This window comes from Oryza brachyantha, chromosome 1, assembly GCF_000231095.2.
Source record: "Oryza brachyantha chromosome 1, ObraRS2, whole genome shotgun sequence".
NCBI classification, from domain to species: domain Eukaryota; kingdom Viridiplantae; phylum Streptophyta; class Magnoliopsida; order Poales; family Poaceae; genus Oryza; species Oryza brachyantha.
Genome location: NC_023163.2, coordinates 18,645,381 through 18,671,401, shown reverse-complemented (window position 1 = coordinate 18,671,401; position 26,021 = coordinate 18,645,381). Strand labels below are relative to the sequence as shown.

The 26,021-nt window shown below is 40.4% G+C and overlaps 2 protein-coding genes across 2 annotated transcripts; both read right to left on the bottom strand.

Moving 5' to 3' along the window:
• Positions 1 to 11,490: 11,490 nt before the first annotated feature.
• LOC102717746 (cytochrome P450 72A15-like) lies at positions 11,491 to 14,173 on the bottom strand. The gene is made up of 4 exons (XM_006644331.3): positions 13,552 to 14,173; positions 12,661 to 12,905; positions 12,166 to 12,556; positions 11,491 to 12,081 (listed from the first exon to the last, which is right to left on the bottom strand). The coding sequence occupies exons 1-4, from the start codon at positions 14,098 to 14,100 to the stop codon at positions 11,656 to 11,658; spliced, it is 1,611 nt and encodes a 536-aa protein (XP_006644394.2). The 5' UTR covers positions 14,101 to 14,173; the 3' UTR covers positions 11,491 to 11,655.
• A 4,800-nt stretch (positions 14,174 to 18,973) lies between these two features.
• On the bottom strand, positions 18,974 to 21,306 carry LOC102719446 (cytochrome P450 72A13-like). Its single transcript, XM_006646063.2, has 5 exons — positions 20,920 to 21,306; positions 20,541 to 20,761; positions 20,192 to 20,439; positions 19,728 to 20,103; positions 18,974 to 19,642 (listed from the first exon to the last, which is right to left on the bottom strand). The coding sequence occupies exons 1-5, from the start codon at positions 21,248 to 21,250 to the stop codon at positions 19,214 to 19,216; spliced, it is 1,605 nt and encodes a 534-aa protein (XP_006646126.2). The 5' UTR covers positions 21,251 to 21,306; the 3' UTR covers positions 18,974 to 19,213.
• Between the last annotated feature and the right edge of the window lie 4,715 nt (positions 21,307 to 26,021).

Sequence of the window (26,021 nt, the reverse complement as noted above, 5' to 3'; positions counted from 1 at the left end):
GTCATAACAGATTTTTCACTTGACCTACATGTCATAGACACATGATAGCCTATATGTCATAGATAGCGAGTGGCAAATATGTTATCGTCCATTTGTAAGAGTGACCAAAAGTTAAATGCCCCCTGGACCTAAAAGTTTTTTAAAAAAATCTTAAGCATTCCGAGACAAAAGTAAAATATCTGACCATTATTTAATCTGACGGAACCATCATTTATATTAGACCATTAGATTTATGAAGCACTAATCTCCTAATCATACATGGGCACGAGCCCACGACACCCTCGCCTCGTCGTCTACTCTCACGCGTGCGCATATGCAGATATTCACGCCCTCCACTCCATTCTTTTTCTCCGTAGTAGTTAAGATCCCAAAACACATCATATTAGGATCTCCCAGCCACCAGTGTCATGTTCTGTTCATCATGTATGGCTAGATGCATATACACATGTGCATATGTGACCTTCTAGCAATAATTTTTGAATTATATGTTGCGTTTTTTATCAGTTTAATTCTTTCTATTCTAGAGAATGAAACCAATACTTTATTACTATCAATATTGGCTACGTTTTGCTGTCAATTAAGAAACCTTCTTTCAAAATATTTTAACCAATTATGTGAAAAACCCATAACTTAGATTACGTCATTATATGCCACTATGAAAACATTTTGAGCTAAAATAAAATAGAAAATTTTTTAACATAAAATAAATATACTATTAAACATATATTTAACAGTATATTTAATTATATAAACTAATTTAGTGCTGTAGATATGATGTTACTATATCTTTATGTAATCTTAATCAAACTTAAAGATGTCTGAGGTAGGAAAAAGCCCAATGTGGCCAATATATTCACTTTTTAATTTATATTGTTACTATCTCATTTTATATTAAATACATTGCAAAGGAAACAAACATACATGCTATAAATAAATAAACTAAATCCAAGTGATTGCTTCGATGATTTATTTGCTTATATACGATAGTCCTTGAAAGTTATTTAAATTTGAGGAGATAAACACAATTATTAAAAAAATTAAGAAGAAGACACAAATTTTTCTACCTTTAACATGTATTTAATTTGGTGGTATTTTTTTAAGAACTAATTTGGTGGCCGTTGCTTCAAACTCTTGCGGGAGTTGATCATGGCTACTCAAATATTTATCACTTTATTTTTTTTTTTACTCTAAAAATATCTTACGTTGCACAACACGACTGGAAATGGCAGGCACGATTGGGATTGAAGAAACCATTGCAAATCGCTCTATGTTCATAAAAAGCGGACGTTTGAGTTTGCTTGAGATTACAAACTTCTTTGTATTGTTTCAATTCATTAAATTTCCAGTTGCATTTTAAACTTAACGAAACACGGTCAAACCTGTTAGCGATTGTCAATGGTTTTGAATTCTTTTGTTGGAAAAAACATGAATCTTCGCGAGAGATAACCGATTAGACGCACTTGGTGTACAAGAAGAACACATCCAAAGAAAGTATGAATCTTTCCAGCACTCGCGCCCTTTACTGTAAAATGTAAATATACGTACGAACTTAATATGTCTATTCTGCTTCATGAAGAAACAAATCTATCTTGTGTCTTAGAGTTGATGAATGCTTTTCAGGATTTACTAAGCATAGATATAGAACAACTAAATATTCATTTATAAAATGAAAATTACCGAAGTTCAATAAATTATCATCCACACAAAATTATTTACATGTTTAGGGCAATAAAATTCTAAGCAACACTTCATGAGATGCCCATGCATATGGGTGGGCTTCCATTCTATTTGTCTCGATGGGTATCTCCATCTTTTCGTTTCTGATTATACTTATAAGCTGATATTTGAATTTTCAAAAATATAGAGTTGATTTTAGAGGTTTTTTTTTCACCAAAGTTTATTTTTAAAAATTGACTTTTAGATCGCTAACTTTATACATATAAAAGTTTTATTCATAAATTATTCATGAAAACGCCAAACAATTACTCCTAGTAATGATGCTTTGTTTGCTATCTGATGAGGGGCACTGAAATTGAGAAGATGCCTTGCAGGAGTATAGTGACCTCTCTTTTTGGGAAGGCTACCTTCCTAAGAGCACGTACAATAGCGTTAGCGTTTGTCTATCGTTCTTACGTAGGATTTCTACACATACGAAAGTATGAAGCACAGAAGACAAAAATAGGAGAGTTGTCACAGCTTAACGTTGCCATGCGTCGTACTCCAAACATGGCCGTGAAAATAGTTGCAGCGAGGTGCCCTATTGCTGATGCTCAGACTGGACGGACGGTTATCTTCGCTTTCAAGTTGTTGGATTGACACTTGACAGTTAGCATCCAAATACTATTTGGCCATTGACAGGCGTCGAGGCGTTGTTCCGAGGGACATGTTCTTTGTGCTCAAACTTGTAGTTAAAAAATCTTGTGTTTACATGTATGCCTTTATATCGTAGAAGTAAATACTATATAATAAACTATGATAAAAAATCTTAAAATCTACTTTAAAATTAATTTTTAAAGTTTAAATTTTAGCTTATAAATATAGATGATAATATGTTATAGTCTTCGGCTTAGTTTGCTGGCATCGGATTGTGCAGAATGTGGTGATTTGGTGGCTTTGTCTGATGTCTACTTCAAACTGGCTATATATCCATCATGGCCGTAAGATTGGTGACATTTGCATTTGTTTTGAAGTCGAAGCCGCTATGTTGTTTGGACGACATGACACGCTTTCACAATCGAGTTGTTTTGTTGCTTTGGTGGTAAGTTTATCTTCGTCATTTTTGTTGGGCTCTATAATTTGACGATATTTTTCTCATCAAAAGCTATTTTCTGTTTCATGTAATCCTATCTCGATTTTTTTCAGGACTCAAATAAAATTAACAATTCTCCTACAGGTTTTAGTTTTAAAAAAAGACGAGGCATTAATATCTACACGTGGGGAGCTACTCTCCCTACGCAACGTACCCTCGTGGCTTCACCCACAAATTGCGCACATGTACTTGCCTTTATTCTATGGACGCGATATGTGCCATAATTAATGTGGAACAATATTCTATGACATGCATATATATGTTCCGCGTCATTATCATAAGTATAGCGCACATGCCGTTGACACCTCAGCGAAATTGTCACGGTCTTTTGGACAAGCACATAGCAGAGCAGCATGCAGTCTAGCAGACAAAATAATTGAGCATTCTCTGTAGTGATGATAGTTTAATTGTTCTTCCATTTAAAAATAAACTGACGCTTTTGTCGCATATACCCGTCTTGTCTTTGTGCCTCGGCGCCTTTCATTAGCACTAAGCGATCATATAAGCAGGGCGTTATTAGTGGACTAATTGTTTATTGCCGTTTCTTGTTTAATTGGTGGGCCAATTAATTCCTACTTAATTGATTGTGCTGTTGAGATGCTCTGGACAGTATCCAGTGGTATGTATATCCAGGGCCAGGACCCCACTACGCTCCAATGTAAGACGGGAATGGTTTTGCAGGGAGAAGTGATGGGGGTGGAATGGGATGGAGTGTGGGGTTAAGCAACAACAAAAAAATGTTTGCGATAATATATTAAAAGCTATATGTTGGCCTAAAATTTTTTCCTGCTTAAGTAATTTGCTCCTCTACAAAACTAGATTAAAAATACAATTTTTGTTACATACTACCTCCGTTTCATAATGTAAGATGTCTGATTTTTTCGGTTGCAACGTTTGATCATTCGTCTTATTCAAAAATTTAGTATAAATATAAAAAAATGATAAGTCTTGCTTAAAGTTCTTTAGTCACAAGCAAAATAAATGATATTTTCATAATTTTTGAATAAGACAAATGATCAAACATTACGAGCAAAAAAAAGTTAAACATCTTACATTATAAAACAGAAGGAGTAGCCTTCAAAATTTGTGTGTGATTAAAAATATAGTAATTTGTTATAGGACCATTATTTTATAATATTGGGCTAAAACAGTGAGATTTTTTTCTCACTATTGCCCTTGATCGGGCCACCACATTCTAACAGAGTTGGATCTGGTTCAAAGCTAGACCCGAGCTCCATCCTTCTATACCTTTTTTCTCTATGAAACCCTGAGGCATACGGCGGTGGTGGCTTGTACCATTATTAGAATTATGATAAATTTTATAATTAACTAGTTGGTCGTGGCGGCGTATACTAGAACTTTCTAGAAGGAGTGGGAGGAGATTGCAGGCCAATGCGGATCTGGTTTGATCTAGACCCAACCATGTTGGAATGCGGTGGCCCCAGGGCTTTAGCGGCTTTTAGGGAAAAAAAAATTCTTGCTCCACTTTGTCTAGATATTATAAAATAATTACCAAAGTGCTCTAAAAAAATATCACATTTTTAGTCTGCCTATGTCCCGCCCGGAGTTTCATTCCAAGCCTAAATCGTAAAAAGAAATTCGTAAATAACAATTGGCTTAATTAACTCAGGAAAAATCCCTCTAAAAGGAATTAATTCAATTAAATCGAGGCTCGCAAATCAATTAACTGGATTTAAACTCAAATTGCAGAAGTATAAAATTTGGCCAAACAAAATAATTTAAAATTCGGCAAAAATGGGGTTTTTCTTTTTCCCTCCTTTTTCCTTTCTTTTTCCCTTCCTTCTCAAATTGGGCCGAAGTCCAATTTTCCTCCCTTCCTTTTCTTTTTCCTTTTTCTTTTTCCTCTCCTCCTTCCCGGGCCGGCCCAGCCGAGCCGGCCCACCTTTCCCCGCCCGGCCGGCCCAGCCGAGCCGGCCTTCCGCTCCGTCCCCGCGCGCGCGCGCGCCTCCTCCCGGCCGGGCCGCCTCGGCCCAGCTCGCCCGCTCGCGCGTCCGCGCCCGCGCCGCCACGAAGTCCGCCTCGCCTCCCTTGCGCCACTGACAGGCAGGCCCTGCCTGTCAGCGACCAAGCTTTGTCCGCGCCGCGCCGCGCCAGCCGCCTCCGCCCGACTCCTCCGGACGCCGCGCCGCCGCCGCAACCGCCGCCGCCGAGTTCGCCGCGTCGTCGACTCGGTCTCCACCGGCCGCTCCGCCCTAGCCGGCGCCACCGCCTATAAAATCCTCGCGCCGCCGCCCCGCCGCCACTTTCCCCTCTCCGCCCGAAGCTCCCCTCCGTCGCCGTCAGCTGCCGATTTCCCCGTCGGCCGTTGGACGTCGCCGCCCACCCGCGTCACCACCTCCGCCTCGTCTTCGCCGACCTCCCGCCGGCCTTCGTCGCCACCGGTGGTCGCCGAGCTTCGTCGCCGCCCCTTCGTCCCTTCCGCCGCCGTGCCCCGTCGTCTCGACGCCGTCGGCCGATCTCGCCCCCGAACGTCGCAAGCCGTCGCTCGTCCGCGTCTCCACCTCTGCCTCATCCTCGCCGACCTGCTGCCGCTCCCCGTCGCCACTGGTGAGCGCTCCGCTCCTCTCTCCCTCTTTCTTCCCTCTTCGCCGCCGCTGCCGACCTCCCCGTGCAATCGGTAAGTGCCGGTCGCCGTCCGTCGCGTCGCCCGCTTGTCGCCTTCTCATCGTCGTTGTCACGCCGTTGTTGCCGTGCCGTTCGCCATCGCCGCCGTGCGCCACTGCTCCGGTTGCGCCGACGCTCCGGTCGCGTCCGCCGCTCAGCCGCCAAGCTGCATCGCTGCCTGGCCGACTCCACCTCACTCCTCCCTCGTGCTCCCGCCTAGCTCCTCTGGCCGCACCCGCTCGCGCCGGCGCTCCGCAGCGCCGTCGCGCCACCATCGCCTGGCGCCGACCGATCTCATCGCATCGGCCGTCGTCGCCGCGCCACCCCGGTGAGCCCGCTCCCCTCCCTTCCTCTGTTTCTTCGTGCGACCGCAAGTGCGCCCCGCCGCTCGCCGTCGACCGACGTCCTCCGCCGCCACCCGATCCCGCGAGCCGTCGTTTGGTGTCGGGCGCTGCCGGTGCCCGCCGTTGCATCTCCGCCCTTCGCCACCATCGTCGCGCGGCCACCAAGCCTTCGCTGCCGGCGCCCGCCGTCGCCTCCACCTTCCGGCGCCATCGCCATCGCCCCTCCACCTGCCGTCTTCGTCACCGCGCCATCGCCGTGGTGGCCCCGCCGCCGCTAGAGCGCCGCCGAACCTGGCGCGTTGTCGCCGCCTCTTCCCCGTGCCGGCGTCCGTCGCCGTCTTTCCCTCCCGCCGCTCGTCGCCGCTCCGAGCCGCGCCACCCCATCGCTGTCTCCGCCTCCCCCACGCCGACTCGTCGTCGCCGTTCTCGTCACCACCTTCGCCATCGCCGCCGTCCCCGTCGCCTCGCGCCAGCGCTCGCCGACGCCGTCGTCGCTCTCCCGTCGCGCCGTCGTCGTCATCCTCCCCGAGCCGCCGCTGTTCTCCCTTCGTCGTCGCCACTCCTAGCGCCGTCGCCAGCTCTCGCGTGGCCACCCACTGGATCGCCGCCGTCTGCCACATACCCGCCGGTCCGCGCCGCCGTCCGCCGGTCGCCGCCCGCCGCGCCGTCGCGCCGCGAGCCGCGAGCCGCGCGCTCTGCTCCCTTCCTCTCTGTTCCTCTCTCGCTGACAAGCGGGACCCACTCGTCAGTCGCCACCCCGCCAGCCCCTTCCTCCCTCTCCTCCCCGGGCCCGCGTGTCAGCCGCCCATTCCCCCTCTCTCCCACTGACAGGTGGTCCCCACCTGTCAGCCGTCAGTACCCTCTCTCCTCGCTGACGTCAGCAGCCCCATTAATTGCGCAATAATTGATTTAGGACTTTTCTGTTTAGCTAAAAAACCCAGAAAACTTCTAAAATTCATAAGTAATTCATCTAGTCTCCGTTTAGGTCCATTCAAATTTCATTAAATTCATAAAATTATCAAGAATCCATTAAAAATAGTTTCTTTCTCTGTTTCAGTAGTTTTATAGCCTGTTTTGTTTGTTTTGCCTTGTTTGTCGTAGGTTTTGACCCCGTCGCAGCGCCGTTCGTTCTCGAAGTCGTCGCCGAAGTTCCTCGTGGGTCTAAGCAAGGCAAGTGGCACCCTTCTTTGATCATATTGAACCTATGTTTATAAAATCCCCCGCTTTTACATTCAAACATGCGTTGTTTTATGCAAACCTATTTATTGTATTTATCTATTGGGCAATTACCAATATATCCGTTGATCCCCATTTATTATTGTCATCCCAGGGTTAATTTGACTAGAATTAGGGTTAGTCAATGCTTAGCCATGCTTAGTTCAACTAGCTCACCAATTATTATTTAATTATTGTTGCACTTTGGTACACCATCAATGGTTGTTATCATTATTAATCTCCCGAGATGGATTAATACAACTAAAATATTGCTTATGGTGGGCTGTGGGTGCATGGTTTTGAGAGTCGCACCCATGGCAATTAAGGACCGGTTCTCAGGAAACCCTGAAGGTCTTACACGTACTAACCACAAGCCAGAATGGGCAACGGTGAGACTCGTAATCTAGCTTGTCCCTATTCGACGTACCCAGGCAAGGGTAGGCGTGATGGAGTATGGACGGGCAATCGTGGTGTAACGAAAGCTTCTCCTGCTTCCGGATCTACCAAGGCACAAGAGGGGACTGCCCGACTTGGTGTAAAGGAGGGGATGAAACCTGAAGTGTGGTACGATTGTCTAGGGAGGGTTAGGCGAAAGGTCTTATCATGGTTTCCGTACTGAGGTATCGTGGTGATACGTTGGGGCATGGTAACATGCTTGGCAGCCATGTCTTGTGGGTAAAGTTGTACACCTCTGCAGAGTAAAACTATTCGAATAGCCGTGCCCGCGGTTATTGGGCGAACCGACAGACTCACTGGGATTAGCTGAACCCCTTTAATAATTTTATTAATCTTGGAACTGGTTTGACCCTGCGCAATGTGGTGTAACGTTGGCAGTGGTTTGGGTCTGTCGCAACGTGGTTTAACGTTGGGCAGAGGGTTGATCCTGTCGCTACGTGGTGTAACGTTCGACAGTGGTTTGGGCCTGTTGCAACGTGGTGTAACGTTGGACAGTGGATGTTTATTTTAAATGTTTACTTTACTTTTACTCCAGTCTATTTTCTTTATCTACTGTTTTGCTAAATTACTGCAGCTTTTGTGCAAGTTGACCTTAGCCTATCCTTGATACCCTGTTGCATGTATTATTCTCCCTCTCTTGGGTGTTACTTGTTGAGTACGGTGGTTTGTACTCAGCCTTGCTTAATTTTTTCCCCCACCAGAGCAAGTGCCAGAGCCTATGTCAGAAGAAGGTTGCTCCGAAGGTTGAAGTGAGGTTCAGTCCGCCGTCGAGAGTGCCTGTGGTGTGGAGCCGTCTTCGCCAGCTAAAGCTGAAGATTAGATGGTCTAGTCTTATTTTCCTTTTCCGCTGCATTTCGATAGATAATTGTTTTTATTTGTTTTTAAGTCGTGGAACTGTGTATTAATTTGTCATAGTGTGTACTCGGGCTGATGCCTGGACCGAGATTTAATACATGCTATTGTTCAGAAATTTGGTGTAAATTTCTGGGCGTGACAGCCTATGAGCAGCGTTACATTTTCCGGTGTTAATCAGTAAATTACAAATCTTTAGTTATCTCGTAGGCTGTACCAAAGGATGTTTACATGTTCCAGTCCATCATTCCATAGGGTACAGGCTTCCTTCTATGAGACTATACGGCATTATTGATTTTCAGGTCATACTTTTGTAGACGTTTTCTTGGAGATCATTTTATACCAGTTAATACATTCGGTGATTATTATATAAGGTGCAATTTCGTTTCTGCCTCTGGTTTAGATTCTAATACTAACTTTGCTCCTTTTTTTTAGGGTTTTCGTTTTTACCATTGAACGAACTAGTTGCCCCTCCTTTGGATGGAAGGACTAACGGAATTAAATGACACGTTAAAGGACTTTTTTACCCTTGACACGAGAATATCATTTTGAATCATTTTTTTAGTCATTTGTGTTGTAACCCTCCGTTCTAAATCATAGAAATATACAAAAGCAATATATTATTAATTCAAATGAAATGTTTAAAAACTTATAATTTTTTTTAAAATATTTGACAGAGTTTCAAAACTATGTCAATTTTTTTAAAAAAATTATAAGTTTCATATAAATATACAAAAGCAATATATTATTAATTCAAATGTTTAAAAACTTATAATTTTTAAACAGGGGTAATTTCGTCATTAGTTATTTCGGGAATTAAGCCTTTTAATTTTTAAACTTAATATATTGGTTAACTAACAGTCAACCTAACTTTCATCCAAAATAGGGGCAAACGGTTCATTCGGTTCAAAAACAGAGGGGCAAAAACGAAAACCCTAAAAATGAGGGGTAAAATCAATATTAGACTTAAAAATCAGGGCAGGAATGAAATTGTCCCATTATATAACGATACTTCTTAAGTGAGCTTAGCTTAACTTATTAGTCCTTGTGATCGAACCAGTTCGTCTGAATTCAAATACAAGATTTTAGGTCTCTCCGGTGTAGTTTACTGGTAGTATTATACTACTAGTAGAACTAATATCATCTGTTGATTTAAAATGGTATATTTTACTTTGTTAATTAATTGATTAGTACTATTATGTAATTTTGTTTTTTGGCAATAAGGATCACAATAAAAAGAACGATATTATCACTTCAAATTTCTACTACACATAATGTTGTTGGTAGTATAATCTAATCACAGTCCAATAAAAATAGATCAATGGTATGGATTAAATTCTACTACAAGTAAAATACACCGAAGTTAGCCCCCAAGATTTTACATGAGTGCTTTTATTTACGACTAATTGTTATTTCAATGGTAGATGATATACTCACCAATAACGAAGTATTAATGGTGATTATTCACTTTTATTGATCTCATATGCACATTTTGAGAGATACTCATAAGAATAGGGTGTATGTACGCATATGCACATTCATAGCGGTGAATGTTTATACTTATAACCGTGCATTTATACCGTGTTTTAGAAAAAGAGAGCTTTGTATAAATGAGGTTAGTCTGTAATAGCATCTCTCTAAGAGAATGACTAGATTTTGACTCTCTAAATCTAAATTTAGCTATTGATATTAGGTTCGACAACTCTAAATCTGATGTGCACTCTAATAGACTCTTTATCTCCATCCTCCAAATTTGGCAAGGGGGAGGATGACGGGTGGCTTCCACCCATGTGGGACCCATGGATAGCAATCTTGCTAATGGAAGAAGGACTTGCTAAATTTGACCATTAAGGAGTCATGTTTAGGTATTCAAATGACATGATAAGTTAAATATGTAATCTCTTAAGGATAATTTTTATATAAAATTATTAAAATTTAGCATGCCAAGTAAGATGAGTAGTCTCTTGGAGATACTCTAAGACCTATCGAACGGGTCTCATATGATACTCCTAGTTTGCTGTGTCAAGAATTATGTCGACTAATTGGGTCGAGAGAGAAAAGATGGGACAGATGCTTAAAAAAGTTATGGGAAATCACATGTATTATAAATTGTGGCATATAATTAGGGTATTATAGTCCTAAGGTTTCTTTCATTTCATGATCCTCGGGTATGAGGTTTCGAGCCTAAATACTCATATTCATAATGTTTGGTTGTGTGTAATACAGAGGCCGGAATTCCATCCATTATCTGAAAATTATCTAAAAGTATCATACTGAATAAGTTCGCTACCACCACAAAAATGAAATTGGGAATTAAAAATGATGTTCACTATCGTCAGGTAACTGATTCTTTCCTAAATTTCTAGTAAATATACAATTAAAAATAGTATTTATATAATAGAAAATTGATTGCACAAAAAGGGTATTTCTACTTATATAAATTCAGAAATAACTCTAACGTGTGTGCATGTGTGTGTGTGAAAAATAATAGAATAGGTCTGTTTTATCAAATTAAAATGATTATGACCCCTATGCATTGAAAAAGTATAAAATGGTAATAATGAAAATTTTTAACCAGCCAGCTTGATATCTACACTACACCTAAGTATGAAGTACATGTCAGGTTCTATATATAATTTCCGGAAAATGAGTGTCTTCCTCTTGTGACCATTACCGAAACGTGGCTGTATAGTGTAGCTATATAAGCCATCGAATTGTAGAAATAAACATTAACTTAATTATTATGTATCCTCGATAAAAAAGCCTATCTCATACAAATAACAATTGTACAGCACTATTATTGTACTTTTGAGACTAAACTAATAGCCTGCTTATATTGAAAGCAGAAATGTAAAGAATAGTAAGTCACATTTTCAAGGTTCACCAATTTTATATACGCCATACCAATATAATAAAACAACATACAAATATACTTTTTTTACCATCCTTGAAAAGTATCTTGCAAAATATTTAATACTTCAAGGTGAACTAAATTTTTACGTTGAAAATTATGATAACTTGAGTTATTTTTCAAGGATGTTAAAAAAACTCTAAGAATTTAGTAACAAATTTTATACTAGAAAATTAAATATTTTAGGGTACGTTGTAACTTGATGTATTTAATTTTACGCTAGAAAGTATGATAACCCTGATATCATCTTAAAGATTATATAAAGAAACTATGCATCCCCAATTTCTATTTTGGAAGTAATCCAATGTATCAAAAATTGTATGCTCGACAAAAGAACTTCTATAATAACTCCCAATTTATTCAAAAGGTACAAATATCACAACTCGCATCCAACAATCTCAGCGAAATTAGCGCATGACTCTCTGCCTGCCTGGTCAAAATGATCATATAGCTCTAAGCTTAACCTGCGCACCATGGATCGGGCGCAAAGTTAGAACACTCTGTGGCGCGTGAGTGTACGACGGCGCGAGCTCGAGCTCCAAGCGCTGAAGGATCATGCACAGCGCCATCTTCGCCTCAAGCAGCGCGAAGTTCTGACCGATGCAGATCCGCGGCCCCCAGCCGAACGGGAGGAACGCACCGGGATCCTTGGATGCCCTGGAGATCCCTTCCGCAAACCTCTCCGGTTTGAAGTCGTGCACGTCGCTCCCCCAGATGCTGGGGTCACCGTGGATGAGCAACACGGGGAGCTCGATCATCACGCCGGCGGGGTAGGTGACGCCTCCGATCTCCATCTGCTTGTATGTTTGCCGAGTGAAGGTGACGGCCGGTGGATACAGCCGAAGAACCTCGTAGAGTATCATCGTCACCTGCATGCAAATTGAACACGCCTTGAGTTTTAGTGCTTTCTTGGCTACACATTGTATGGTCAAATACTGCAGGGACACACTCACGATTTTGAGGCGATTCAGGCCTTCGTATTCAGGTTTGTTTTTCCCAAACAGTCCTAGGATCTCCTCCCTTGCACGGTCCTGCCACTCTGGGTGCATGCTGAGTAGCAGCATGGTCCAGGTAAGTAGCACTGACGTTGTCTCCATTCCTGCGAAGTAGAACAGCTTGCACTCCTCGATGACCTCCTCGATCGTCAGCCCCTGGCTTGACTGACCGTCCTCTGCCATTTCCATTTGCCTCATGTTTGACTCGAGCAGCAGGCCCAGTAGATCATCTTTGGTGCTCTCACCTTCTTTCAGAGCTTGCATTCTTTTGTCAATTAGACCTCGTAGAATGGAATCGATCTCTTTCTTTATGTGTTTCATCCTCCGGTTGTTTTTAGTAGGCAAGGACCTGAAATGGAGAATGGGCCAAGTGTTACTACCAAAGTAACCCTGAATTTTAAATTAGTAAGTGCTTGTGAACTTTATTCGGTTTATGGAGTATTGAATTCTCACATGTAGCCAGGAATGACAGTCTTCTGGATGCATTTCATGACGCGATCCGCTTGCTCTGCCTGCAGCTGGAAGATCCTTCTTCCTTCAAGGTAGCTACTTCCGAATGCGGTGCGAGAAATGACATCTCCGGTGAGGCTCTGCATCTCCGGCCAAACATCCACCTCGTACGAACCGCCAGAACCAACGGATTCCATCCACCTGCTGATCAGCTCTTCGCAGCACGCAGAAAACGCGGGCAGCATGCGCTGCAGAGTCTCGCGTGCACGATCCAATATTCAGATACAGAAGACAGCATGCAAGTTTAAATTAATATAAATCATGAAAAAATATGAAAAACTTTAACGAGATAGATTAATATGAGTTATAGAGACGGTACTAGGAGTAGGGCAGATTGGGCTAGAGCCCTACTCCTAGGCCTAAATATCCATTAAAATTATACTTCAAAATTTTAAAAATAAATGATAAAAGACAAATTTATGCAAATTATACTAATTCAGCCCTACTCTTGTGCAAATTTTAGTTTCGCCCCTAGTTATATTACTTCACAAACATTGTTGAAGTCGAATTTAAGCTTATATGTTTGTGGAGTGATACAACTCGCAATTTTACGGTTCTTGAGTAGATACCAAGAGGTACCTTCTAGTAACTAAGTTACCAAGAGATACCAAAATTTACATAAAAAAAGAGCAATTTTATTATCCTTAAGAAGGTATCAGTAGGTACCACTGTTTTCTATGTAAAATTTAATACCTTCTCGAGAACTATAAAATTACTCATTTATATAATATGTAAACAACGGATGGAAATTCACCCGTGTGCTAAAAAACACATCCCTAGTCTTCTAGTGCAGGCACAGCATGGGATGATGGGAAACATTTCTGTGTGGGTTACCTTGAGCTTCTCGACATGAAAGGCTGGGTTGAGGATCCTCCTGTGCTTGGCCCACCTCTCGCCCTCGTGGCTGGCGAGTCCGTCGGAGATCACCTTCGTCAAACCCTGGAACTTGAACTTCTCGAAGTGGCCGAACTTGTTGGACAGCACGTCCCTGGCCACCGCCGGGTCGACGAAGGTCACCTTGGGGTTCGGGCCGAACCAGGAGAGGAACGTCCTGCCGTGCTCCCTGCTCGCGTTGTGCAGGAACGGCGCGACGCGCGGCGCGATGTGGTGGCACCGCAGCGGCAGCGGCAGCGGCCTCGCCCAGGCCTCCCTGTTCAGACGCCCGTGCTCCCCGAGGTCGCCGGTGAGGAAGCGGTAGCGCGTGCCGCGGACGCCCTGCGCGCGCAACGCCAGCTCGATCCGCCGCGGCCGCCACCACAGCCGGTGCAGCAGGCGGACGGCCTGCCATAGGAGCAGCAGGCCGAGAAACCCGCGCGCCAGGAGGCTCCATGGCACGGAGGCTGGACTCGTCAGCCCTCCAAGAACCATTGCTAGAGTGATCATCTTGTGAAGAAGCTGTGAGTGGCTGAGTGCAGGTGAGTCATGAGTGGACTGAGAAGAAGTTCGATACAGGTGTGCTTTGTCCACTGGAGATGGAGATGGTACGGTGTTGCCGTGTTGGGGGTGTGAGGTTAAAAAGAGGCGTCGCCACTTGATTGCATTTTAGTCAGCTGTGCTGATCTGCTCAAGGTTCTTCATGGGGCTAATCAACATGGCTGCTTGTTACTATCTCTAACGACAAATGTATTTTTCAATATTTATGTTCCACGTCTAATAGTCTATCTTATTTAAAGTAATTATGATTAATATTTTTATTATTGTTAAATGATAAAATATGAATAGTATTCTACGTGCGACTATTAATTTTAATTTTTTTTATAAATTTTTCAAATATAACGAATTGTCAAATATTAAACATAAAGATCTACAAATACAATTATATGAGGAGTCAAATGTTACACATGAAACTCCATACATTCAGCTATATTTAGGGAGTGTTTAGTTGGGGAAATAAAAATTTTTGGGTGTTACATCAAACGTTTGACCGAATGTCGGAAGGGGTATTCAGATACGAATAAAAAAATAAATTTCACGGCTCGCCTAAAAACACCGAGACGAACACTAGTACAGATCCCCTCATCTGTGACGGCTCATCGTATGCCTAGGCCATTGGGCCGTTAGAACGAAGTCATCTCAATCGGGCCTAAAATGAACCTGTTGTAGATATAGTCGCACAGCTGAATACATGTGCATATATTTAGAGCCCGTCAGAGATGATACTCATCTGTGACGGGCACAAAATGTATGTCCGATTAAGATTGTCTCAATCATCTCAATCGGGCCGAACTATCAAGCTCGTCAAAGATGACACTTATCTCAATCAAACCTAAATTTTGGCCCGTCACGGATGTCTCTCATCTCTGACAGGCCTGATGACCCTCATATCTGACGGGCCTAAATTATGGCCCGTCACTGATTACCCTTATCTCTGACAGAGCTAAATTGTGGCCCGTCACTGATGACTATTTTTAAATATGACAACTTCAAACTATATTTTTAAGTACTAAATGATTCTAAATGGAAAAATTATCAACAACAAAGTTGTATAACTTACGAAGATTTACAACTTTTTTGGTCATTTTTGTATATAACATTTTTCTGAAGAATTTGAATTCGAATTTAAAAATATGACAACTTCAAAACAACATTTTCAACTACTAAATGATTTCAACTAAAAAAGTCATCAACAACAAAGTTTTATGACTTATCAAGATCTATAACTTTTATTTTGGTCATTTTCTATATAACTTTATTTAAAATAGTTTAGATTTGAATTTGAAAATATGACAATATTTTTAAATACTAAATGATTTCAACTAAAAAAGTTATCAACAACAAAGTTGTATAACTCATCAAGACCTATAACTTTTATATTTGTCATTTCTTCATCCGACAAAGTTCTAGTAATACTGTTCATAAAATTGACATATCTGTGCTATAGTTTAAAACCAGATGAGAAATATGTAAATTTCGTGAACAATGTTACTATCACTTTATTAAATGAAGAAATGACCAAAATAAAAGTTATAGATCTTGATGAGTTATACATATTTTTTGTTGATGACTTTTTCAATTGAAATCACTTAGTATTTCAAAATGTTGTTTTGAGTTGTCATATTTTTAAATTCAAATTCAAACCGTTCAAAAACATGTTGTATAGGAAAATGAACAAAATAAAAGTTATAGATATTGATGAGTTATACAACTTTGTTGTTGATGATTTTTTTCAGTTGAAATCATTTAGTATTCGAAAATATTGTTTGAAGTTGCCATATTTTTAAGTTTGAATTCAAATTGTTCAAAAAATGTTATATAGCAAAAATTCCAAAGTAAAAGTTATAGATCTTGATGAGTTATACGTCTTTGTTGTTGATGACTTTTTTAGTTGAAATTATTTAGTATTTCAAAATATCATTTGAATTTGTCATATTTTCAAATTCAAATTCAAACTGTTTAAAAAATATTGTATAGAAAAATTCACAAAATAAAAGTTATAGATATTGATCACTTATATGATTTTTTGTTGATGACTTTTTTAGTTGAAATTATTTATTATTTGAAAATATTTTTTGAAGTTGTCATATTTTTAAATTTAAATTCAAATTGTTCAAAAAATGTTATATAGCAAAAATACCGGAGTAAAATTTGTATGAATGAGGTTGTGTTTAATATATTGATGGTTGTGTTTGGGAATGAATGTATATGAATTGAGGATGTTAGGATGTGACATCCTAGCCTAGGGATTAATAGGATTAAAACGATACTTATATCAACAAATTATAATTTCTTTTCCAGAAGCAATCTTCAAAGAACTATGAGGTTAAACGTGCTTAGGTTAGAGCAATTTCTATATAGGTGACCTACTGAAAAGTCATATGAGTGAGGACAAAAGCTAACAAGATGCCACTCAGAGATGAGTGACCAACAAATGCACGTTAGAGATGACCAAAGGCACACATATTATAAAATTTATTTTTTTCGGATTATACTAATTTGTGACGGGCCATAATCTAGGCCCATCAGAGATGAGAGTCATCCGTAACAGGTCATAATTATGGACCGTCAGAGATGAGAGTCCACAGATAATAAAATTTATTTTTTTCGAATTATACTCATCTGTGACGGGCCATAATTACGGCCCGTCAAAGATGAGAGTCATCTGTGACGGGCCATAATCTAAGCCCGAGTGAGATGAGTATCATCTGTGACGGTCGGATGGCCGATTGAGATATTTTCTCACATCACTGACATTTGTTTAGTGACGGGAGCCATGTCCAATAGAGTTGATACTTTAAGCCCATTAGAGATAACCGGTTCCGTTCTAGTGGAATATTTTGAGCCTAATTATTCCATCATTAGCGCATATCGGTTACTGTAGCGCTTATGGCTAATCATAGACTAATTGGGCTCAAAAGATTTGTCTCACGATTTCTTCCATAACTTTGTAATTAGTTTTTTACTTTATCTATATATAATGCTCTATTTAGATGTCCAAAAACTCGATGTGATGTTTAGACGAAGATTTTTGGAACTAACGAGAGCCTTAGATGAAGATACCATGGTAGATACGGAGTACCTTGCTCGTAAGGAACTTGGTAGAGAAGAAATTGGAGGGGTCTGATAATTTGATTGGTCAAAGTCCTCGCGGGTAGTGACGCGCTGGACGGCTACCCGCCATGTGAGGAGTGCTCCGCTGCTGCTTCGTTTTGTTTTGTTGCTGTTTTCGAACTCGGATGGCTTAGGCTCCTCGAAAACGGGCCATGGCCCACAGGCCACATGCAGCCCAACTAGCATTTGGACGTCCATGACATACGGGCTATATATTTGTCCCTGAACCAATTTACTCACTAGTATTAAAAAAAACTCTCAAGTTAACCAGAAAATAGTTCTAGCTAGCCATCTAGCATATATACCAAGTCATAGTTTGTGGCAAAGATTTAGTTCATATCTCAACTATCAAGTAGACAAAAATTGCAAGGCCTGAATAGAAACAGAAAAAGGTAGAAACTGGTAACAAACTAACAATGTTTCGTACATTGTAATTTTTGTTCAGAATATATTCCTCAAATATCTCAACTGATAACAGAAATGTAAAAGCATGATCACAAGGTTTTTTATGTCAACTATGATTAAACTGAATTCGAGATATAAAAATACTATGAGAATAATGATCAAAATATTTTGTATATATTGATAGGCCCAAATTACAGCCCCTCAACTGTCTCGATTTGTTCACAAAACACCTCTGAACTACCAAACCTAACATTTTACACTCCTTGACTACCAAAATTGGCCACATTTTTTTGACAGCACAATATATTATTTTTACTTACACATAACTACCTTTTGCACATCTTTATCTGTGTGCCATACAAACAAAACATATTTACTACGCGGAATTTTATGGTTCATAAGAAAGTACCATAGATAATATAACTCCATACCAAAAGTATTGGTAACTTGGGATACACAGCACTAAAATGTACTAAATTTTACACTAGAAAATATGATAACTTCCGGCAATATCTTAAGGATTATTAAACAATGTGCATTATGCGATAGCTAGGTTGTATTGCCCCTAGGATATATTTTGACTGGTTTTGACAGTTGGGGATATAAAATGTCATGAATATAGCTCCCATCATTTTTCTTTTGCAACTATTGATAAGCCAAATTTGAATTCTAAAGCTTAATATTGGAGTTGATTTTGTAGTAGTTTATTTCACACCATTAATTTTTAAATCACTATGCATAAGTGTATAAATGCATCCACAAAATACTTTTTGTTTGCAAATAAGCCATTTCGCTTTTTCCAAAAAGAGGAACAAAATATCCTAGTTGATGGGTGTTTTTAGACAAACTTTTCAGGAGATGTATGTGGACTTATCCCAACATACCACTATGTGAAACAACATAATTTGAGTTTGGAACTAAAAAACAGTAAAACATTAATAACTTAATTCAAGTAAGGCCAATCCAAATAAAAAAATGTAGAGGAATAAGGTTGCGTTATTTTGTTAGATGAAGATACAATATTGTTTGATTTTTATTATAACTATTTTATGGTATAAACAATATAATTAACTAATACAAAGTTGAAAATTTATTTTAGAAATATGAGATGATCAATTTATACATATTTTTTTAATGAAATATACACCGTTTAACAGAACAGGAAACGTGTGCGTAAAAGATAAGGAATTTTTTGATAAATTAAAACATAAGGAATAATCTGGGAAATAGATCCTTAGTTGTGGTGTTTCCTCAACAATCATAAAGTAAGTGAAGTGAATAAGTCTACAGTCGCAAACACAAAACTAAGAACCATAGTGGAAACATGATTATTATTTAATTAACTGGCTTGTAGTAGCTCTATACCTTCACATCAAGCATCCCTTGCCTTTTTATTTTCTTTCACCTTCATCAGCACACACAAAGTGCCTCTGACATTCGCCCACAATTAATATACCTAGTCAACACGTAGTTACCTACTGACTCTTGAAACATCGATAACCAACCCTCTGGTGCCACCAGAGCTACCATATAATTAAGACGATCAAAGTTTCTTGAGTATAACTTGCGCACCATGCTGTGGATGCAGTGTGACACTGGCGTAAGGCGCATGGACGTACGAGGGCGACAGCTCAAACTCGAAGCTCCGGAGGATCATGCACAGCGCCATCTTGGCCTCGAGCATCGCGAAGTTCTGGCCGATGCAGATCCTCGGGCCCCAGCCGAACGGGAAGAACGCCGGCTGGTCGGTCTTGGTCGCCCTGGAGATCCCCTCGGCGAACCGCTCTGGCTTGAACTCCTGTGCGTCCTTGCCCCACACGTCGGTGCTGTGGTGGATCAGGATGATGGGCAGCTCAAGGGCCACGCCTGCAGGGTACGTGATGCCCCCGATCTGCATCTCCTTGATTGTTCTTCGGCTCAGCGAGATCGCCGGCGGGTACAGCCTGAGAACTTCATACAGTATCATCGTTACCTGAAAAAGATAAACACAGTATATATCCAGCTTCTCTAGCATTGTGAGCAATACTGAAATTCGTTCAGGTTCGACGAACACTTGCCGTTTTCAGTCGGCTCAAGCCGTCGAAGCTGGGTTTGTCGCGGGCGAAGGCGCCCAGGACCTCCTCCCGCGCACGGTCCTGCCACTCGGGGTGCATGGCTAGAACGACGAGCGTCCACGTGAGCAGCACCGACGTGGTCTCCATCCCGGCGAAGTAGAAGAGCTTGCACTCCTCGATCACGTCCTCCGTGCTCATCCTCAGGCTGGGCGGCTCCCCGCTGTCCGTGTTGGACCTGAGCATCAGGCCGAGCAGGTCGTCGCCGCTGAGCTCGCCGTTCTCGACGGCGCGGCTCCTCTTCTCGACGATGCCTCTCAGGAGCCCTTCTATCTCTCGGCTGTTCCGCTTCATCCTCCTGTTGTTCTCTGTTGGAAAGTACCTGCACGAAACAAGAGCAAACCAAACCATGTCACCGGAGATGCATACGTATGTACGTACAGGGGAGCAATGTTTAAGTTGGTTCTCACAAGAAGCCTGGGATGTAGATATACTGGATGGCCTTGATGACTCGATCGGCTTGCTCTTCCTGCAGCTGGAAGATCCTTCGCCCTTCCTTGAAGCTGCTGCCGAACGCCGTCCGGGAGATCACGTCTCCTGTGAGGTTCTGAAACTCCTGCCAGATGTCTATTTCTTGCGGTCCATCAGAACCGGCTAGTTTGCTGTCCCAGCGGTCAATCATCTCGCTGCAGCAAGCTGAGAAAGCCGGCAACATGCGCTGAAAACATGTACATGAGTTCAGTAAGCAGACACAACAGACAGAGATATAATTAAATCACTCTCGATCATGTTAGCTAGTGGTAGTATGTATGTATGTACCTTGAGCTTTTCGAGATGGAAAGCAGGGTTCAGGATCCTCCTGTGCCTCGCCCATTTCTCTCCTTCGTAGCTCGCGAGACCGAGGGCGATCAATTTTCCAAGACTTTTGAGGGTGAATTTCTCGAAGTGACCAAACTTTTGGGATAGGATGTCCTTCAGTAGCTCGGGCTCCGCGATGACCACCCTCGGCGTTGTGCCGAACCAGGTGATGCAAACATTGCCTACATTCAGTTCAGCGTTCCGTGCCATCAGACAGAGATCATCGATAAGCAGAGTAATTTGAAGTTATCAACACCTATAAAGTACGAGCTCGTGTGCAATTAACTACAGTATTTAGGATTTAATTAGGAAGCAAGAAAGGTTTAGCAGTGGAGCTCACCATGATCCCTGACGATGTCCAGGAGTAGCGGCGCCACGCGGGGGACAATGTCGTGGCACGGCGGCATGGGCTTGGCCCGCGCTTCCTTGCTGCGCCGGGTGTTCTCCGTGAGATCACCGGCCGGGAACCGGTACGCCGTGCCGCGGAGCCCCTGCGCCTTGAGCTCGCCGGCGACCCGCCGCGGCCCGAGCCAGCACCTCTCCGCCGCCCAGTAGAGCGCGCATAGCACTGGCAGCACCGCGACGCCGTAGAGCAGGCCCCACGGCGCCGTCGCCGGCGACGATGGGCTACTACCTTCCAGTGATGCTCCCCCGAGCTCCATGGCTTCCATTCGCTGACTTGTTGCGACTGCTACCACAGCTGAGCGAGTGAGCGTGGGGTAGTGTAGTGTGTGGGTACGAGTGGCAGACGCTGTCACGCTGAGCGTTTTATAGGCACACGCCGCGTCGCCGGTGGCGGCAGGTGCTCCGCTTCGCGTCACATGTCTTTTTCTCCGATTTCTAAGCTTTCTTGGCGGCCACGGTCATACTAGGGCCCGTTCAGATTACAATTTTTTTAAAAAAAAACATCGATGGACACATATTTAAAATATTAAACGTAGTCTAAACATAAAACAAATTATAGATTTCGGCGAGAAACTGCGAGACGAATCTTTTGAGACTAATTAATCCATCATTAGCACATATAGATTACTATAGCACTTATGACTAATTATATACTAATTAGGCTCAAAAGATTCATCTCACGATTTCCCATATAACTGTAATTAATTTTAACATTCATGTATACTTAATGCTCTATTTAAATATCCAAAAGTTCGATGAGATGTTTTTGAGAAAAAAATTTAGAAACTAAACCGGGCTTTCATACGTAGGTACGCCCCTGGCCTTGCAGCTTGCACGATTTGCATCGACAAAGTGTGGCAGATAGCCAGGGTGCTCGCCGCTGATTGCTAACTTGCGGCAGAAGCTGCTCGCTTTTTTTGGAGCTGGCGAGCTGCCCCTGTAGAAATCAGTAGTAAATGGGAATCTGTTGCTTTCATTTTGTGTGGACTCAATAAAAACGGAGAGTTCGAAGAAGCTGTCTGCCGTGTGTAGACACGTAGCCAATGACCAGTAATGGGCCGAGGCCCAACCAGAACCTAAAAGAGACCATTATGTGTTTTTTTACCATACTAAATCTGATCGGCAAAATTTGGAATTCTTCAATTGGCCCCTGAACCCTGAAGGAATTTTTTTTTAATTTTTAACTAGCGTGGTGACCTGCGCAAATTGCGCGGCTAGCATTGATATGTTTTTTTACATAATTACATATTAAAAACAACGATGATTTTAAACTCCTACATAAGTATGATTTTATATGTTTGATATAAGATTATTATAATAAATCCTTTGTCTATAAAATTTTAAATGTTCCTGTATTTTCATATGGACAGAGTCTTCTCCCAATAATAATAATTCTTTTAAAAAATAATTTGATTTTTTTTCTAAATAGTACCTCTATATGGACTTTGATTTTAATATAAATTATTTTTTTATTACGTTTTTATTCTGAAGTTGGCCGCCGAGGGCAATCTCGTCATTTTTAGAATTTTTGACTCCGAAAATAATAAAAAATTAGTCGGAGTGTCCTATAGCTAATTACCACACTTTTGTGGTGCCCTGCAGCAAATTCGTGATATTACGGTGTCCACCGGTTAATTACGCGTTTTTTCGATGCCCTTTAGTAAATTTTGCCTTTTTTTTCTTTGACTAATCTCATAATTTCTAGCCCTTGAGAGAGAACCTAGAGACTTCTTTCCCGCACATATTACATTGCTAGCATCGTTATAAATTGTATCTGTATAGGGTTATAATAATTACTTTTTAATTATTAATTTGAATTTATATTTTCTAAATTGTATTTTTACATAGAACCTCATTTACCTTTATTCTAACCTGTACTTCTGCCTGAACTCCTTTCTGCATAATAATTAATTTGTAATTCAAATTTTAGATACTTCTAAATTGTATTTATATATTGACTCTTTCTCTTAATTTTTCTATTTTAACCAAAAATTTTGATCTTCTTAAATTGTATTTATAGATGGACTCTTCCCTCAGTATCAATTATTTTAAAACTTTTAATCTGCGATTTAGTTTTTTCTAAAGTGTATTTAAACATGGAATCTTTTCTTTATATATATTTTTATTTTCCTTGTGCGATTCAAATCCATCCTGGTCAATGCATGGAGGTGGATCGATGCATGATCTTGTCCGATTGATCTCTACTTTATTCCAAAAACATGCTCTTCAATTTTTATCTTTTCTTGTTCGATTGATCTTTCCTTTTTTTCTCTTATTTTTATTCTATTAATGTTAGAATTTCTAGCCCATGAGAGACAACGTGTAGGCTCATTTTTCTATTACTTTATATATATAATAGATAGATCATTTTCTTTTTTTATTAAAACACGTTATTTTTTATCCAAAAAAATCACGTTCTTTTTCTTTCAAAAACTTCTTATCTGATCAAACACGTTTTTTATCCAAAAAATCATGTTTTGTCCGATCCCAAAAAAACTCTGTCGGACTCACGTTTTTTTTTATCCAAAAAAAAATCCGGTTCATTATCTTTTCTTTTTTTCTCGCATTTTCCTTCGATTAACGTGAGATTTTCTAGCCCGTGAGAGCGAACGTGGTGGCTCCTTTTCTATTATTTTATATATATAATAGATTTTATTTAATAAATAATTTACAAAACTATATTTTTCTTTTCAAAATTTACAAATCTAACCTTCTAACGTGGCAGACGGCAGGGAGGAAGCCAGGGACAGGCAAGGACGGCGTGGTGGCAATTTAAATTTTGGCCTCGGGCAAATTGCAAAATTGCCGCTACGTCTAGGAACTTTTCAATTGAACCACAGTTCGATACATATATGTATAACGTATGTAATAGTTTAATTATAAGCACTACATTGGCTCAGTGGTCACCGCACTCATATTTTCTTTGATTTTCGTAAAATAGGATGAAATATGCTACTACAATGGTTAGACCTCTGGTCTCTTGTATAGTAGAGGGGAGAAAACGAAAGAAGTATACATAGAATTGTAAAAATACTATACATAGAATTATAACAAAATACACATAAAAATGAACACACATATACATATAGGCATGTACATGCTACTTATACATATTAATTTTATGCATAAAAACCTTACATATATAAATTTTATGTATGGATTTAAATAAATTGAAATTGCGTACAAACTTTATACCATGGTCAAATATTATATAAGCATTCTATATATGAATATTATATATAGATTATTTATATTGAGATGAAAATAGAAACCTCTCATTAAATGATGAGATTATTCATCATACATAAAGATGAGATTGTTAAGGTGGAAGGTTGTGAGGGATAAGAGAGAATATGTTTAAACAAGATATATGATATGGATGTTTATATTGTGTACAAATTTAAATGTTGAAAATCTAAGTTTGGGAACAGAGGGAGACATGGAATACTTGATAAATAAAATTAGCACAACTATCCAATATAAGACTAGTGTGGCAGCTCAAATACACCATGACATCTCACTAATCTAGGAGTGAAAACAGATCGGATAATATTCGCTCCAATCTTCTTCGAATCCATCTAAAAGGAAGATATGATAAGGGTTTGTAGATATCCCACGGATGCGGATAGCACATGTGGATGTGATATTGGCAATATCCAATCGATGCAGATTATATGATATTTTAAGGCCGCGTTCGGCAGTGGGTTGGGGAGGGTTAGTTATCCGGCGCGGAAAATATAGTAATAGATTAATACATGATTAATTAATTATTAAATATTAAAAAAATAAAATAGATTAATATGATTTTTTAAAACAACTTTTCTATAGAAAATTTTTATAAAAAATATACCGTTTAGCAGTTCGGAAGCGTGCGTGCAAACGAGAGGCGTTAGATATCTAACTTGCTATGTCGAACACGGCCTAAGAGAATTATCCAATATTTCAAGCAGATTATCCAGTAGTTGGTTTGACGAATAATCCATTTTTAGACCATGTGGCCACACTATTAAGCCCATTTGACATGACCTAGCCCATCCAACCATCTAGTCATTCAACCTAATAGACCATACCATACTACCATGACTCTAGAATTCCAAATCCTTACTTTTCGACTTTATTATATGTTGTTATGTTATTTTGCAACTTATTAGCCGTTGTCTTCTTTTGATTAAGTGATATTTTTGTTATGTGCTTGTGATTGTTGGATTTATGACATAATAATATATTGATTACATATACACGTCAGATCCAATGATTTTAATCTATTCCTGACCCAAGTCTGCAATAGCTCCACGACACATTCTCCATCTGAAACAATTTGCTTCTTATCCGCATCTGCACACTATGTGTACCACTCCAAAATCCATCTAAATTATGGTTTCGGATATAGCACGTCATATCCATCGTAATCCGATTCATTTTCACCCCTAAATCCAACTGCTGCCCCTTTAATAGGATATGTATGATAGGAATTGTATGTAGAGCTTGTATCTATAGTGGTGCACCGACTGTCGTTGATAAGTAGGCTACGTTTGGCAGGAGGGGGAGGTGGGTGAATTATCCGATGCAAAAAAATATAGTGATAGATTAGTATATGATTAATTAATTAATTATTAGAAAAATATAATAAATTAATATAATTTTTTAAAACAACTTTTCTATAAAAAATTTTCTTAAAAATACACCGTTTAGCAGTTCGGGGAGCGTGCGCGCGAAAAATAATCAAATCTAATGTAGAAATGGAGAAGCCGAAAGCGACCATAAAAACCAAATCCATCTATCAGTAATAATCACTGGTGGAATAGTACTGCAAAAATCTGTATTTGCACCTGTAGTTGTTCCACTCTTTTTTCTGCCCGATGCTTTGTCTCGCAGTTTTTATATCGGGGTAGATTGGATTGGATGTTTATAACTTGGGTTTTTTTTTTACCAACTACTGAAAATATTAATATAAAATTCTGATATCTTAAGGCATATTGTACCTTGAAATACAATTTTTTTAGGCTGAAAAATATGATACCATAAAATAGTTTTTTA

What these genes read in the sequence shown, in the direction of transcription:
- LOC102717746 (XM_006644331.3), bottom strand. Translation starts at nt 14,100, where the DNA reads ATGATCACTCTAGCAATGGTTCTTGGAGGGCTGACGAGTCCAGCCTCC. An exon ending in TTCATGTCGAGAAGCTCAAG is followed by an intron (nt 12,906 to 13,551) that starts GTAACCCACACA and finishes GAGACTCTGCAG; the next exon opens with CGCATGCTGCCCGCGTTTTC. An exon ending in ACTGTCATTCCTGGCTACAT is followed by an intron (nt 12,557 to 12,660) that starts GTGAGAATTCAA and finishes TCTCCATTTCAG; the next exon opens with GTCCTTGCCTACTAAAAACA.
- LOC102719446 (XM_006646063.2), bottom strand. Translation starts at nt 21,250, where the DNA reads ATGGAAGCCATGGAGCTCGGGGGAGCATCACTGGAAGGTAGTAGCCCA. An exon ending in GGACATCGTCAGGGATCATG is followed by an intron (nt 20,762 to 20,919) that starts GTGAGCTCCACT and finishes AACTGAATGTAG; the next exon opens with GCAATGTTTGCATCACCTGG. An exon ending in ATCTACATCCCAGGCTTCTT is followed by an intron (nt 20,104 to 20,191) that starts GTGAGAACCAAC and finishes TGTTTCGTGCAG; the next exon opens with GTACTTTCCAACAGAGAACA.